The sequence below is a fragment of the Malus sylvestris genome, chromosome 11 (genome assembly GCF_916048215.2).
Source record: "Malus sylvestris chromosome 11, drMalSylv7.2, whole genome shotgun sequence".
NCBI lineage: Eukaryota > Viridiplantae > Streptophyta > Magnoliopsida > Rosales > Rosaceae > Malus > Malus sylvestris.
The window spans coordinates 2,738,087-2,752,181 of record NC_062270.1 but is presented as its reverse complement, the minus strand read 5'-3'; the positions used below and the strand labels follow the sequence as shown (position 1 = coordinate 2,752,181).

The following is a 14,095-nucleotide window of genomic DNA, read 5'->3' as shown; positions in this document are numbered from 1 at the left end:
GGTAAAAGACTGTTTATTACCCTAATGTTTCGTGGTTTTCAACATTTAGTACATCAAGTTTTTTTTCGTCTCAGAGTCATACCTAAAGTGTAAATTTTGGGACAGTCTCATACATCCGTTAGTCAAACTGTTAAGTTTTTCGTTAACTGTGACGTGGCGCACTGAGTGGGCGCCACGTGTCATCCACGTTTTTTTTTTTTTCTTTTTTCTTTCTTTTCTTTTCTTCTTCTTCCTTCTTCTTCTTCTTCATCCGACTGCAACTTTTTGCTTTTTTTTTTTTTTTTTTTTTTTTTTTTGCTTCTTCCTTCCTTCCTCATTCCTTTCCCTTTCTTCCCCTTCTTCCTTCTTCTTCCTTCTTCTTCCTTCTTCTTCCTTCGAAATTTGGGGAATGTTTTTTTTTTTTTTTTTTCTTTCTTTCTTCTTCTTCTTCATCTTCTTCCTCAAAAAAAAAAAAAACACTTTCATCTTCCCCCAAATTCGGAGGAAGAAGAAGAAGAAGAAGAACGAAGAAGGGGAACGAAGAAGGAAGAAGGAGAAGAAGGAGAAGGAGGAAGAAAAAAAAAAAATTGAATCTGGGCAGATTCGGAGGAAGAAGAAGAAGAAAAGATAAAAGTGTTTTTTTTTTTTTTTGAGGAAGAAGAAGAAGAAGAAGAAGGAGGAAGAAGAAGAAAGAAAGAAAAAAAAAAACAAACTTCCCCAGATTTCGGAGGAAGAAGAAGAAGAAGAAGAAGAAGAAGAAGAAGAAGGATAAGGAAGAAGAAGGAAGAAGGGGAAGGAAGAAGGAGGAAGAAGAAGAAAGAAAAAAAAAAAAAAAAAAAACATTCCCCAGATTTCGGAGGAAGAATAAGGAAGAAGAAGGAAGAAGGGGAAGAAAGGGAAAGGAAGGAGGAAGGAAGGAAGAAGGAAAAGGAAGAAGCAAAAAAAAAAAAAAAAAAAAAACAGAAAGTTGCAGTCGGAGCAAGAAGAAGGAAGAAGAAGAAAAAAAAAAACGTGGATGACACGTGGCGCCCACTCAGTGCGCCACGTCACAGTTAACGAAAAACTTAACAGTTTGACTAACGGATGTATGAGACTGTCCCAAAATTTACACTTTAGGTATGACTCTGAGACGAAAAAAACATGATGTACTAAATGTTGAAAACCACGAAACATTAGGGTAGTAAACAGTCTTTTACCTTTAATATATACACTCAAACCTCCATTTGTAAGGCCAATGTCCATATCTTTGGACCAATTCTTTTCAAACCATAAAGGAAGGAAAAGACTTATAAAGTGGACTTCCACCATGTGTTTGGGCGATGTGGGACTAAGTCCCACTCACAAGTTCCAACATTTATTTCCAGCAGCAATATCAGAATATCACAAGGCATCCCGGAGAAAATCCCGAGTACATGCGACGTCTTCTTATCTAGTCGAGGCTCTTCAAATTGCGATGATGATTAGGTGTTGAAAGACTATAACAAGTCTTCCTCTTTCTGCCCAAAAAGACAGATTCCTCTTTTTACTTTCTCTTTACTAGCCTTTATGCAGAGGACATTTTTTGAATCACGACGTGCTACGCGCGACTTACACGTTTTAAATGTATTTATATGCATAAATTGATAAAAGGAAAGTTAAATATTGGAAATAAATAAATATTCTTATATTATACTAGAAGAAACCTCTAATAAACTAATTAAAGTAATTAACATAATAAAATCGGTCATTATAAAATTTACATTAAGAATAGAGAAAATAATATTTAATAAGCAATTGATTGATTATCCCTTCGGAATGATTGGAAATTCTAGCCAACGGTACTCATAAAAAACATGGTTATTTATCATATGCAAATAGTAATGCTCCTCCCTTGGCTCATGTATGCAAACACAATGCCGTACAAGGAGGTTAGTCGAAACCTGGTTATTAAGATTGACAGTAAGGGTGAGGTGGTTGCGAATACAGTTGGCTGGTCGGAAAACGTAGCAATTATATAATTATTTTGAATTATAATAGTATTTATAGAATTATTTTAGTTGATTTTTTTCATTGGTACCTAAACTAAAAATTATGTTACTTAAACCAATAGCTATATTGAAATTGGAATTTAAATGATCCCAAACACTTCAAGTTTTTTTTTTTTCAATTAATGTATCCTTTAACAAAAGACGAAAAAATAATTTAGTGTAGATTATCCTATTGTTCATAAAAAAACGAAAGACTAGTTCGCCATTATTTTAAGGCTTTTTAGCCAAAATGATCCCTGAGATTTGTATAACTCCTCACTTTGGTCCCTGAGATTGGCCACCATCCATTATTTTGGTCATTTCGTTAAAAATTCCGTTAAATGTCCCAGAGCTCTTGGCCGAAAGTTTGGGCAATTTTCAAAGCTTCGTAATTCAATCTTTCTTAACCAAATTCGACCATAATATATCAAAATGAAGATAGGAAAGTGTAGAATAAGATTATACCTATTTGGAAGCTCAATGGTTGCCGGAGATGATTAGAAAATAGCCTCAAAGTTGACTGGTCCGAGGAAAAACTGGAAAACTGACCGGAAACTGGGTAGATTTTAAACGTTCATAACTTTTTCAATACTCACCGAAATCAAGTGATTCAAAAATGAAAATCATACTTCTCGATGAGAAAAAGAGAATGGTATCTTTTGAAATGGCTAACTCGCCGTGGTTTGGCCGGAAAACGGCTCGAAAGTGGCTGCCTTAGGCTCGAGTTAGCCAATTTTGAGCCGTTTTTCGGCCAAACCACTGCGAGTTAGCCATTGAAAAAGGTTCCATTCTCTTTGTCTCATTGAGAAGTATGATTTTCGTTTTTGAATCACTTGATTTCGTTGAGTATTGAAGAAGTTATGAACTTTTAGAGTTTACCCAGTTTCCGGCCAGTTTTCCAGTTTTCCCTCGGACCAGTCAACTTTGAGGCTATTTTCCGGCCATCTCCGGCAACCATTGGGCTTCTAAATAGTTATAATCTTATTCTACACTTTCCTATCTTCATTTTGATATATTATGGGTCAAATTTGGTTAAGAAACGATTGAGTTACGAAGCTTTGAAAATTGCCAAAACTTCCGGCCAACAGCTCCGGGACACTTAAAGGAGTTTTTAACGGAATGACCAAAATGATGGATAGTAGACAATCTCATGGATCACTTCTATTGATTTGAAATTTCAGGGACCATTTTGGCTAAAAAAACCTTATTTTAATTGCGCTGAAACTCTTCTTTTACTGCCAAACCTACATGCAAGGGTTGTAGATAGGGGTGGGCGCGGTGCGGTTTCGAGTGAAACCACAACCGAAACCGAAACATTTTGCGGTGCGGTGCGGTGCGGTTTTGAAGCCAAAACCGAAATAAAACCAAACCGTTCGGTTCGGTGCGGTGCGGTTTCAAACGGTTTCGGTTTGGTTTTTGAGAAAAAAAATGTACAATTTAAAATATACACCTATTTATGCATAAAACGGTCTTATTTTCCTCGTATATTAATTAATGAATATGCAGTAAAATTGCAGCAAAAAAGAGTCAAAACTGAAGAAAAAAAACTGCAGCAAAACACCACCAAAAACTGCACCCAAACACCACCAAAAACTGCACCAAAACTGCACAAAACTGCACCAAAAAAATGCAGCAAAACTGCATAAAAAACAGCAGCAAAACAGCACCAAAACTGCACAAAATTGCACTAAAAAATAATGCAACAAAAATGCAATTGCAAAGGCAGAAGTAGAGATGCAAGCAGAAGCAGTTAAGTCAAAGTGCAAACCCACGGCAAAACCAAACCTATAAGTTATAACCTAGTTGAAAAGTTTAAATTATAAGTTATATAACATTGGTTTTATTATTTATTATACGGTGCGGTTTTGGTTTCGGTGCGGTTTTGAAAACCCAAAACCGAAACCAAACCGTTTTGTGTGCCACGGTTTGGTTTTGAAACCGAAATCGTTTCAAAACCGCAAAACCAAACCGTTTGGTGCGGTTTGATTCGATTCGTGTTTCGGTTTCGGTTTTCGGTTCCAATTGCCCACCCCTAGTTGTAGAGGAAGAAGTTAAAAAATTCATTGGGAAAAAAGAAAAGAAAAAGGTACACATTGTTCTCCCTGCTTTCAGTTGAACACAAAATTTACGGTAATAAACTACTAAGTATCTCCTGAAATATTATTATTTTGATAGACCATAGGAGCAAAAATTATAGTATAAGTTTCGCAATGAGAGAGACATAAATCTTTATGAGAGCTAAAAAACTGAGATATGCAATTTTCTTCTCGTCCTATTTGGCACGAAAATATCACAAACAATTTCAAAGAAACTCATTAATATAACGGTATATATCCATGAACATTGGCAACATGTTATGATAAGTAACTTCTTCTAGGACTGTAAATTAGCAGACAAACTGAAGGAAAAATGTTCTCCTCTAGCCAGCATCCGGCATATATCACAAGGCATCCGGAGAAAATCCGGAGTACATGCGACGTCTTTTTACTAGTCGACGTCAAAATACAAGTGATATAGTCAAGATAAACGATGACTGAGCAGCAGATTGAGCACATTCATTACAACGGCATCGTCAAGGACTTGAAATCTATCTGCCTCATCTTTTTCTACCTGCACGAAGGGCGAATGAATGATGTCAACGATTACACTTCAGCAAGCTATGCGTAATTAAATCAAGTAACAAATTAACACACATATAACTTTGTTCTGGGGTTAAAGCTCATATCATGTCACACACAGTTGGAACCTTGGACGTAAATATATAACAAGAAGAAAATCCAAACAAAAAGGAAGACCAATGCTAGATATAACATTACCTGATCTGCTCCTCTGTAAGAAACTGCATCGACATTGTCAAGTAAGGCGAGGCTCTCCTCATAAGGTTCAGCATGGTAATATCCATATGCGCGAATCCCAAGATTTTTAAATTGTTTGCTCACAAGGTCTAAAGAAACTAATTCATGCATACTGCCATAATCATCAGTCGATACCAACACTACTTCACCCCTCTTCCTAAAACATAAGGGCTTGTAGGGCACCCTGCTTTCTGGATCCGGTGGATTTAGAGTTATCAGTTTGGCCCATGAATCCTCGATGCCATACTCTGTCATCACCCATATGTCAAGAAAATCCTCAGTACAATTACGACCACTCGGCATCGTGAACATAGCAATGGAGTTTCCATCACCTGAAACAGACAGGTGATAATCAAATGGTTTATCCTGTCTAAAGCTCTTTGGCACCTTTATCTCGTGAAATAACTCACTGTCCACATCAAATGCTAAAATGAAATTTTGATAACGGCCATCGTCCAAGCAGCGCCAAGCCTGCCAATGAACAGCCCCGTTCACAAAAGTCTGAAATTTGAGAGAATCAGAAACTTTACAAACGGGGTCAAAAGAACGAGGACTACTCCACAAGCCTCTAGCAAGTGAATAAACTCATAAAAAGTATTTGGATCCTCGCATTGATCGGTCAGGAGTCTCACAACCTTGTAGTCATTGATCACAGCATCAAAACCAAACCCAACAAGAGCGGAATACGGGCCAATTGTGTCCAAAGTAAAGTGAGGCTCAGGAAGGGTCACTGACTTTCTTATCGACGGGTTGAATATTATGAAGGTGTAACCTAAATGGAGTCTATCATCTGCAAGGAAGACCAATATAGGCTAAAATTAATTCCTCACAAAAAACGAGACGATAAACAACATTTTTCATAAACATGCTTAACATAAAATCAGTTCATAAACTCGTAAGGCATGCTATTCATTTATGCAATTAAACTATGAAATCATGTAATTTTAGAAGGGGTCCACTCACAGATACTCCGTAGCAGCAGAGTTGTGCGGAGAATTATTAAGGAAATCCCCACTAGCAACTTCACCTAAGCACAAAAATGTACAATTTATCAACTACCCAACTATAGAATTCCAAGAAATGGAAATGGGTCTTAGGTTTGGATCCGGAATAGGGTTTAGATTTAGGTTAAATAAGGTTATGACCTATTGGGTTTTGAGTTTGAATAGGTTTAGGAACAAAGGGGGTGGTTTGGGCTTGAGCCCAAACCCACACAACACACACACACGCCAGCACACACACATGTATGCACAGCACATATGCACACATGCACTCACATCCGCACACACCCACACACAGACACGCACACAGACACGCACGGCACAACACACACATACACACGTGCACCACACACACTCACACGCACTCACCATACACGTACACACCCACACGGACACACACACACACTGCACACGCACACACCCAGCACAACACACACCCACGAACTCGCCGGAGTTCGTCGTCGGAACCGGACATGCATGCATCAAAAACAGAGGTTTCCACTTGAATTTCCATCATCAAAACCTCACAAATATACAGAAGAACTCACCCAGATGCACTGCAGCAGGTTTTGGGAAGAGATGGACCTCGAACTTGCCGGAGTTCGTCCTCCTTCTCTTGCCGGATTCTGGAAACAATAAATAGGGAACATGCATGTTAGTTCTTATTAATTTCTAGCCAAAAACCACATGCAAGAAGGAGATTAGTCACCAGGGATGTTTTTCAGAGGACTCCGTGCACTCCCAGTCACAAACTCGCCAGAGTTTGCTCGGAGAAGACTACCGAAATCTGAGCTCCACCTTGGGAAGCTCGGGGCTCTCGGAGCTCACAAGTTCGAACCTTTCCCCATCGCTGATGACACATACAAAGGTACAAATAGACTCCCTAGGCCATGGTGATGCAGGAAATAAGGTTTTGGGGTGGGGTTGAGTGACGGAGAAAGGCAAAGGTGGTGGTGGTGTCTCTCGGTGCTAGAAAGAGAACAAAGAGATAGAGAGAGAGTTAATAGAGAGAGTTTCAGAAAAGAGGAAGGGAGGTCACGGGGTGGGGGAAAAGGGAAGAAAAGAATGGGGAGTTAGAGTGCTGCCAAGTGGCAGCTAGGGAGTGGAGGAGAAAATAAAGAATAAAAATATTTGATTTTAATAAAACTTTGGGAATTTATAAAATTACATATAAATTCGGGGGTGAGGTTTAACAAAAGAAAAGAAAAGAATAAAAGTACATTGTTCTCGCTGCTATCAGTTGAACACAAAATTTATGGTAATAGACTATTCTCTACTGAAATATTATTATTTTGATAGACCATAGGAGCAAAAGTTACTGTAAAAATCTCGAGACGATAGAGATAAATCTTCTTAGAGCTAAAAAAAATGAGAAATGCAATTTTCTTCTCTTCCTATTTGGCACGAAAATATCACAAACAATTTCAAAGAAACTAATTAATATAACTATATATATCCATGAACATTGGCAGCATGTTGTGATAAGCAACTTCTTCTAGGTCTGTAAATTAACAGACAAACAGAAGGAAAATTGTTCATCTCTAGCCAGCATCCAGCAATGTCAGAACATCACAAGGCATCTCGGAGAAAATCCCGAGTACATGCGACGTTTTTTTCTAGTCGAGGCTCGAAGGTACAAGTGATAAAGTCAGGATAAACGATGACTGAGCAGCAGATTGAGCACATTCATTACAACGGCATCGTCAAGGACTTGAAGCTATCTGCCTCATCATTTTCTACCTGCACGAAGGGCGAATGAATGGCGTTAACGATTACGCTTCAGCAAGCTATGCGTAATTAAATCAAGTAACAAGTTAACACACATATAACTTTGTTCTGGGGTTAAAGCTCATATCATGTCACACACAGTTGGAACCTTGGAGGTGTATATATATATCAAAAAAATCCAAACGAAAAGGAAGACCAATGCTAGTTATAACATTACCTGAACTTTTCCTCTGTAGGAAACTGCATCAGAATTGTCGAGTAAGACGAGGCTCTCCTCATAAGGTTCAGCATAGTAATATCCATATCCGCGAATCCCAAGATTTTTAAATTGTTTGCTCACAATGTCTAAAGAAACTAATTCATCCATACTGCCATAATCATCAGTCAATATCAACACTACTTCACCCCTCTTCCTAAAACATAAGGGCCTGTAGGGCACCCATCTTTCTGGATTCGGTGGACTTAGAGTTATCAATATTTGGCCCAAGAATCCTCGATGCCCTACTCTTTCATCACCCATATGTCAAGAAAATCCTCTGTACAATTAGGACCACGAGGGGTCGTGAACATAGCAATGGAGTTTCCATCACCTGAAACAGACAACTGATAATCTAATGGTTTATCCTGTCTAAAACTCTTTGGCACATTTATCTCGCGAAATAACTCACTGTCCACATCAAATGCCAAAATGAAATTTTGATAACGGCCATCGTTCAAACGGCGCCATGCCTGCCAAAGAACAGCCCCGTTCACAAAAGCCTGAAATTTGCGAGAATCAAAAACTTTACAAACGGGATCAAAAGAACGAGGACTACTCTACAAGCCTCTAGCAAGTGAATAAACTTCATAAAAAGAATTCGGATCCTCGCATTGATCGGTGAGGACTCTCAGAATCTTGTAGTCATTGGTCACAGCATCAAAACCAAACCCAACAAGAGCGGAATACGGGCCAATTGTGTCGAAGGTAAGGTGATGCTCAGGAAGGGTCACTGACTTTCTTATCGACGGGTTGAATGTTATGAAGGTGTAACCTAAATGGAGTCTATCATCTGCAAGGAAGACCAGGCCATTACAAATGCCGACCACGCGAAGGAATCTATTGCGCTTGGGAACAATTGGAAATTCTAGCTTGCAGTACTCATCAAAACATCATAATGCAAATAGTAATTCTGCTCCACTGGATTGTCTCCACGAACACAGTGCAGAAGGAGGAGGTGGGTGCCAAACTGGTTATTAAGATTGATGGTACGACTGAGGTGGGTTCGAATAAAGCTGGGATTTTTTATCATGGAGTTCCAAGGCTTGAACACCGAGGTGCACCTGATCAAAGCTTCAAACTTCACTTCCCCGGCTGCCAATTTCGTAGACATAGAGTGAGTGAGGAAATACAACAAAAACGAAACAGCCAATAACGGAGGATAAGAACTCACAATAAGCGATGAGCAGAAAATTGGAACTGAGGAAATCGAGTCTCGTTTTTGTGCTGTGTTAGAGAGGAAGAGTGAAACCAGCAAATCAAGGGGGCTCCAAGCCAGGGTTTTGTTCGTGTGGGATATGAGCTTCCTGCTCCATCTGTTTACAGGTTCTCTTTGGTCCTGTTTTGTCATGGTGTTTGGCTTTCCTTTCTTGTTCCTCAAGTAAAAGTATCAGAGTCAAATAATATTTGACCTCTCTTTCCCCTTCAATCTTCCTTACCCCAAATAGGATGCCGTTTCTTTCTTCCACATGCTGGGTTGCTGGGCCTTTGATTCTTCGGGGCATCATTGGACAGCCATAGCCGAAGCGTTTTGATGGGCTTGTCTCGGTCATGGAGCGTCTTTTCTCAGTCATAGAGAGCGGAACCGGATCCTCTGGACCCAAAGGAATTGAGCCCAAAGATCAAATGATCCGGACCATTGGAATTTGATCCAATAGCTACAAACATGGGTCCCTCTAAAAGTTATAATAATTGTAGTTGTTTAATCAAATTCCAATGGCTCGGATCATTTGATCTTTGGGCTCAGTTCCTTTGGATCTGGAAGAGATCCGGTTCCATAGAGAGCCAGGAACATCTCTTTTTTTTAATACTATAGGACGGTTATTTATGACTTTTTTCAATGGGTTTAGAGTCGATTTTAATTAGTGATTACGGAAATATATGGGAATGCTTCTTGATTCTAAAAGCATTTTCGTTTTAGCTTTGCCACAAACATACCCAAAGCATAGAACAATGGATCAAAGATTGGGTTAACAAAATTCGATGAAACGGATTTCTTGAAGAACTAATTAAATTTGTGTCATGACAATCTGCAACATCGCAAAAGCTTGGGTTAACTAATTCATACCTATCTTTATCATCATAAGAATCAGTCGGTGACAACACCGTACCACCACTCTTCCTAAAACATAATGGCCCGTAGCAAACTCTTCCATTCCATGCTCTTTCATCACCCATATATCAAGACAAGGCTCCCCAATACTGATGAAATAAGGCTGGAACAGAGCAATGGATTTCCCGTCACCTGAAACAGACAATTGCGCGGTCCATGAGTTACCGAAACTCTTTGGCACCATGATCCTGTGAAATGAATCGCTGCCCACGTCAAATGCCAAAATGGTATATTCATAACTGTTTGTTAAGCGGCGCCATGCCCCCCAATGAATCGCCCCATTTACAAAAGCTTGGGATTTGAGAGGATCCATAACTTGGCACACATGATCCAAAGAACGAGGATTACCCTGATAACGCTGATAACAAACTATGAAGAAGAACTTATGAAGAACTCAAGAAAGCTTTCGACGAGAGAGAATGTAGAGAGAGAAACTGTATTATCATTATATCCAACTATTACATCATACATCCTTATAAATACAATGACACATAACTGACTTCTAGAGTTCCCAATACAATTGTGACACCTGGCAATGTAAAACAATACTAATCTTTTATCCTAACATTCCCCCTCAATTTTATGCCGGGCATTGGCGAGCATAAGATTGCTACAATGAGAACTAAACAAAGGAAAACAGAGACCCTTTGTAAGAATATCAGCAAACTGTTCAGATGAGTTAACAAACTGCAACATAATGGTGCCTTGCTGCACTCTTTCCCGCACAAAATGACAGTCTATTTCTATGTGTTTAGCTTTAGAATGGAGAATGGGATTGGTTGCTAAAGCCATGGCTGATATATTGTCACAATGGAGTAAAGGAGTTGTGGAAGGAGATAAAGATAGATCCTGAAGTAACTGCTGAATCCACACAACTTCAGCAGTGGTAGTTGCCATTGCGCGATATTCTGCCTCAGTTGAAGAACGACTGACTGTATGCTGTTTCTTGGAACTCCAGGAAATTGGATTATCACCTAAAAACACAACAAAACCAGTGGTTGACCGTCGATCATTGGGATCCCCAGCCCAATCAGCATCTGTGTAAGCTCTTATATCCAAATTACCAGGTTGAAAACACAAACCAAGATGCAGAGAACCTTTGAGATACCGCAGGATGCGTTTGACAGCAACAAAGTGACTGTCAAGAGGAGAATGCATAAACTGACATACCTGATTAACAGAATATGCTATATCAGGACGAGTGAAAGTCAAATACTGTAATGCCCCGACGATACTTCTATAAAGACCGGGATCATGGAATGGAGGACTACCATGATTTAAGAGCTTTTGATGTGGATGACAGGGAGTGGTACATGGCTTACTGTCAAACATATGGACCTTATGCAGCAAGTCCCTGATATATTTGGACTGATGAACTAACAATCCCTAAGGTTGATACTCAATTTGCAGCCCAAGAAAGTAGTGGAGGACCCCTAAATCCTTCATATCGAACTCCCTGGTTAATTGACTGATCACAGACTGAACATGTACATCATCATCACCACTGAGTATAATATCGTCAACATATAACAGCAACACAACAAGGGAAGGACCATCACGTTTTACATATAAGGAAGGATCGGCATAAGAGGATGTGAAGCCCAAACTGAGGAGGAAGCTCGAGAACCTTGCATTCCAAGCACGAGGGGCTTGTTTGAGGCCATACAAAGACCTTTCTAATTTGCAAACAAAATCTGGATGATCCTTGTCAATAAACCCTTGTGGTTGAGACATATACACTTCTTCATCTAGAAAACCATGCAGAAACGCATTTTTAACATCTAACTGCTTAAGTTTCCAGCCCTTTGTTGCAGCCAATGAGAGCATTAACCTAACAGTAGTAGGCTTAACCACGGGGCTGAACGTTTCATAGTAATCAAGGCCGGCTTCTTGAGAGAACCCCTTGGCCACTAAACGAGCCTTATACCGAGCCACAGATCCATCAGGATTTCTTTTGACTTTATATATCCATTTACAACCCACCAAGTTCTTATGAGATGGGAGAGGAACAAGAGTCCATGTATGCTGTTTAATAAGAGCATCCATCTCTTCTGTCATTGCTTGTCTCCACTGAGATGATCGAGCATCAATACTAAAAGACTGAGGTTCCTTGACATCTTCGTGAACAACAGCAGAAAAAACCTTCTTTTTGAAAATCCCTGACTTGGACCTTGTTTGCATAGGATGAGTATTAGAACTGACTACAGAAACATGTTGCAAATCTGGAACTTGAGAACTTGTTACATCAGGATGAGACTCGGACAGCAACAATGAAGATGCAGAACGTGAAGCAGAATTGCCTCCAGTAGGACCAAGATCACCAAGTTGCTGAAAATCGGACTGAGTAACTGATGGGTGAGAGGATATGTGTGGAAATGGTATTGGAATAAATGGAGGATGAGAAAATGTAGTAGGAGGAGCTAGTGAAACTGGAATTGATGCAGAAGAGACAGTAGAACTGAAGGATGAAGAAGACAGACCATATGTACTAGGGAAGACAGATTCATCAAACAAAACATGCCTAGAGACAATTAGTTTATTATCACTTATAGCATAACAAATATACCCCTTATATTGAGCAGCATACCCCAAAAATATACACATAGTGGTCTTAGGATCAAGTTTATTGGTTCGATAAGGTTTTAAGGAAGGGTAACAAGCACAACCAAAAACCCTCAAGTGATCAAGTGTAGGTGGGGATTTATACAACACTTCAAATGGAGAGTGCATCTTCAACACGGAAGTAGGTAGTCTATTAACAAGATATGTACTTGTGGCACATGCATGAAACCAAAACTTAGATGAAAGAGAGGCTTTTTGAAGTAATGTAACAGCAGTTTCAACAAGATGCCTATTTTTCCTTTCGGCTAAACCATTTTGCTCAGGAGTGTATGGACAAGATTTTTGATGGACAATGCCTTTGGTGGTGAGAAAGTTTTGAAATCGAGTACTAACATATTCCCCTCCCCCATCACTTTGCAAAACTTTGACAGTTGCAGAAAAATAATTTTGAATATAGGCATGAAACTGAACAAAAATCTCAAAGACAGCAGCTTTATTATTCATGGGAAAAATCCATGTATATCTGGTACATTCGTCAATAAACGACACATAATAGCTATACCCTTCTATAGACTTGGTAGGAGATGGACCCCATACATCCGTGTGAATGACCTCAAGTGGAACAAAAGATTTGGAAGCCATTACAGGAAAAGGTAACTTGGTGAACTTGCCTTGGAGACAAGCAGTACAAGTTTGAGATGGGGAATTACAAGAGGAAGTAATAGCTGACTTACTAAGAGCTACTTGTAGAACAGAATTGGTGGGATGACCCAATCGACAATGCCAAAGAGAATCATTTATTTTCTGTCCAAGAAAAGCTGCAGGATTAGTCTTTGGTGGTTTGAGAAGTGGAAGAGGATAGACAGCTTGGTTACTCAGTCCTTGATAGAGAACCTTGTTGGTGACCTTGTCCTGTATACACACAGAAAACTCATCAACAATACACCTACAATTGTTGTCTTTGCATAATTGATACATAGACAGTAAGTGCTGTGACAATTGTGGAACATGTAACACAGAATTTAACTCGAGTGTATGAGAAGGAGTGTATAAGCAAGCTTGACCAATATGAGAAATTTGTAAACCTTCACCATTAGCACCAGTCACAGTTTCTGATGAAGCATATGGAGTAGCAGCTTGCAGATTTGACAAATCAGATGTCATATGATTAGTTGCTCCCAAATCCAGCAACCAATACTCATGTGTGGGGGTGGATGGTGAGACATTAGTGCGTGCAGTAAAAGCAGCCTGCGAATTATTGAGAGGAGACATCATTCCATTAGGATACTGTGATGAAGACATCATAGTAGGATGCTGCACGGGAGATGAAAATGAAGGTGAAGAGTGAGGATGGGGCTGCAACTGTGAAGAATTCTGAGAATATGAATGCTGCGGAAACATCATAGGAGATGAGGAGAAAGTAGACATAGGCAAAGATCCAGTATTGTTCCTGTCAAAGCAAGTGGCAGCTGTGTGCCCTTTTCTGTGGCAGATTTGGCAGCCATTCTGAAAGCAGTTCAAAGCTACATGGCCCTTTTTATCACATATTTGACAAATCAGCAGTGGTTGAAAAGATTGTCCCGAAGCCATTTGAG

General features: G+C 39.5%; 1 protein-coding gene and 1 pseudogene across 1 annotated transcript; both read right to left on the bottom strand.

Annotated features, from left to right (window-relative positions):
- Window positions 1-4,275: 4,275 nt before the first annotated feature.
- On the bottom strand, window positions 4,276-5,420 carry LOC126591074 (F-box protein CPR1-like). Its single transcript, XM_050256635.1, has 2 exons — window positions 4,802-5,420; window positions 4,276-4,595 (listed from the first exon to the last, which is right to left on the bottom strand). The coding sequence occupies exons 1-2, from the start codon at window positions 5,150-5,152 to the stop codon at window positions 4,503-4,505; spliced, it is 444 nt and encodes a 147-aa protein (XP_050112592.1). The 5' UTR covers window positions 5,153-5,420; the 3' UTR covers window positions 4,276-4,502.
- A 2,110-nt stretch (window positions 5,421-7,530) lies between these two features.
- On the bottom strand, window positions 7,531-9,176 carry LOC126589233 (F-box protein CPR1-like; annotated as a pseudogene).
- Window positions 9,177-14,095: the final 4,919 nt, after the last annotated feature.

What these genes read in the sequence shown, in the direction of transcription:
- LOC126591074 (XM_050256635.1), bottom strand. Translation starts at nt 5,152, where the DNA reads ATGTTCACGATGCCGAGTGGTCGTAATTGTACTGAGGATTTTCTTGAC. An exon ending in CTTACAGAGGAGCAGATCAG is followed by an intron (nt 4,596 to 4,801) that starts GTAATGTTATAT and finishes CCCTTCGTGCAG; the next exon opens with GTAGAAAAAGATGAGGCAGA.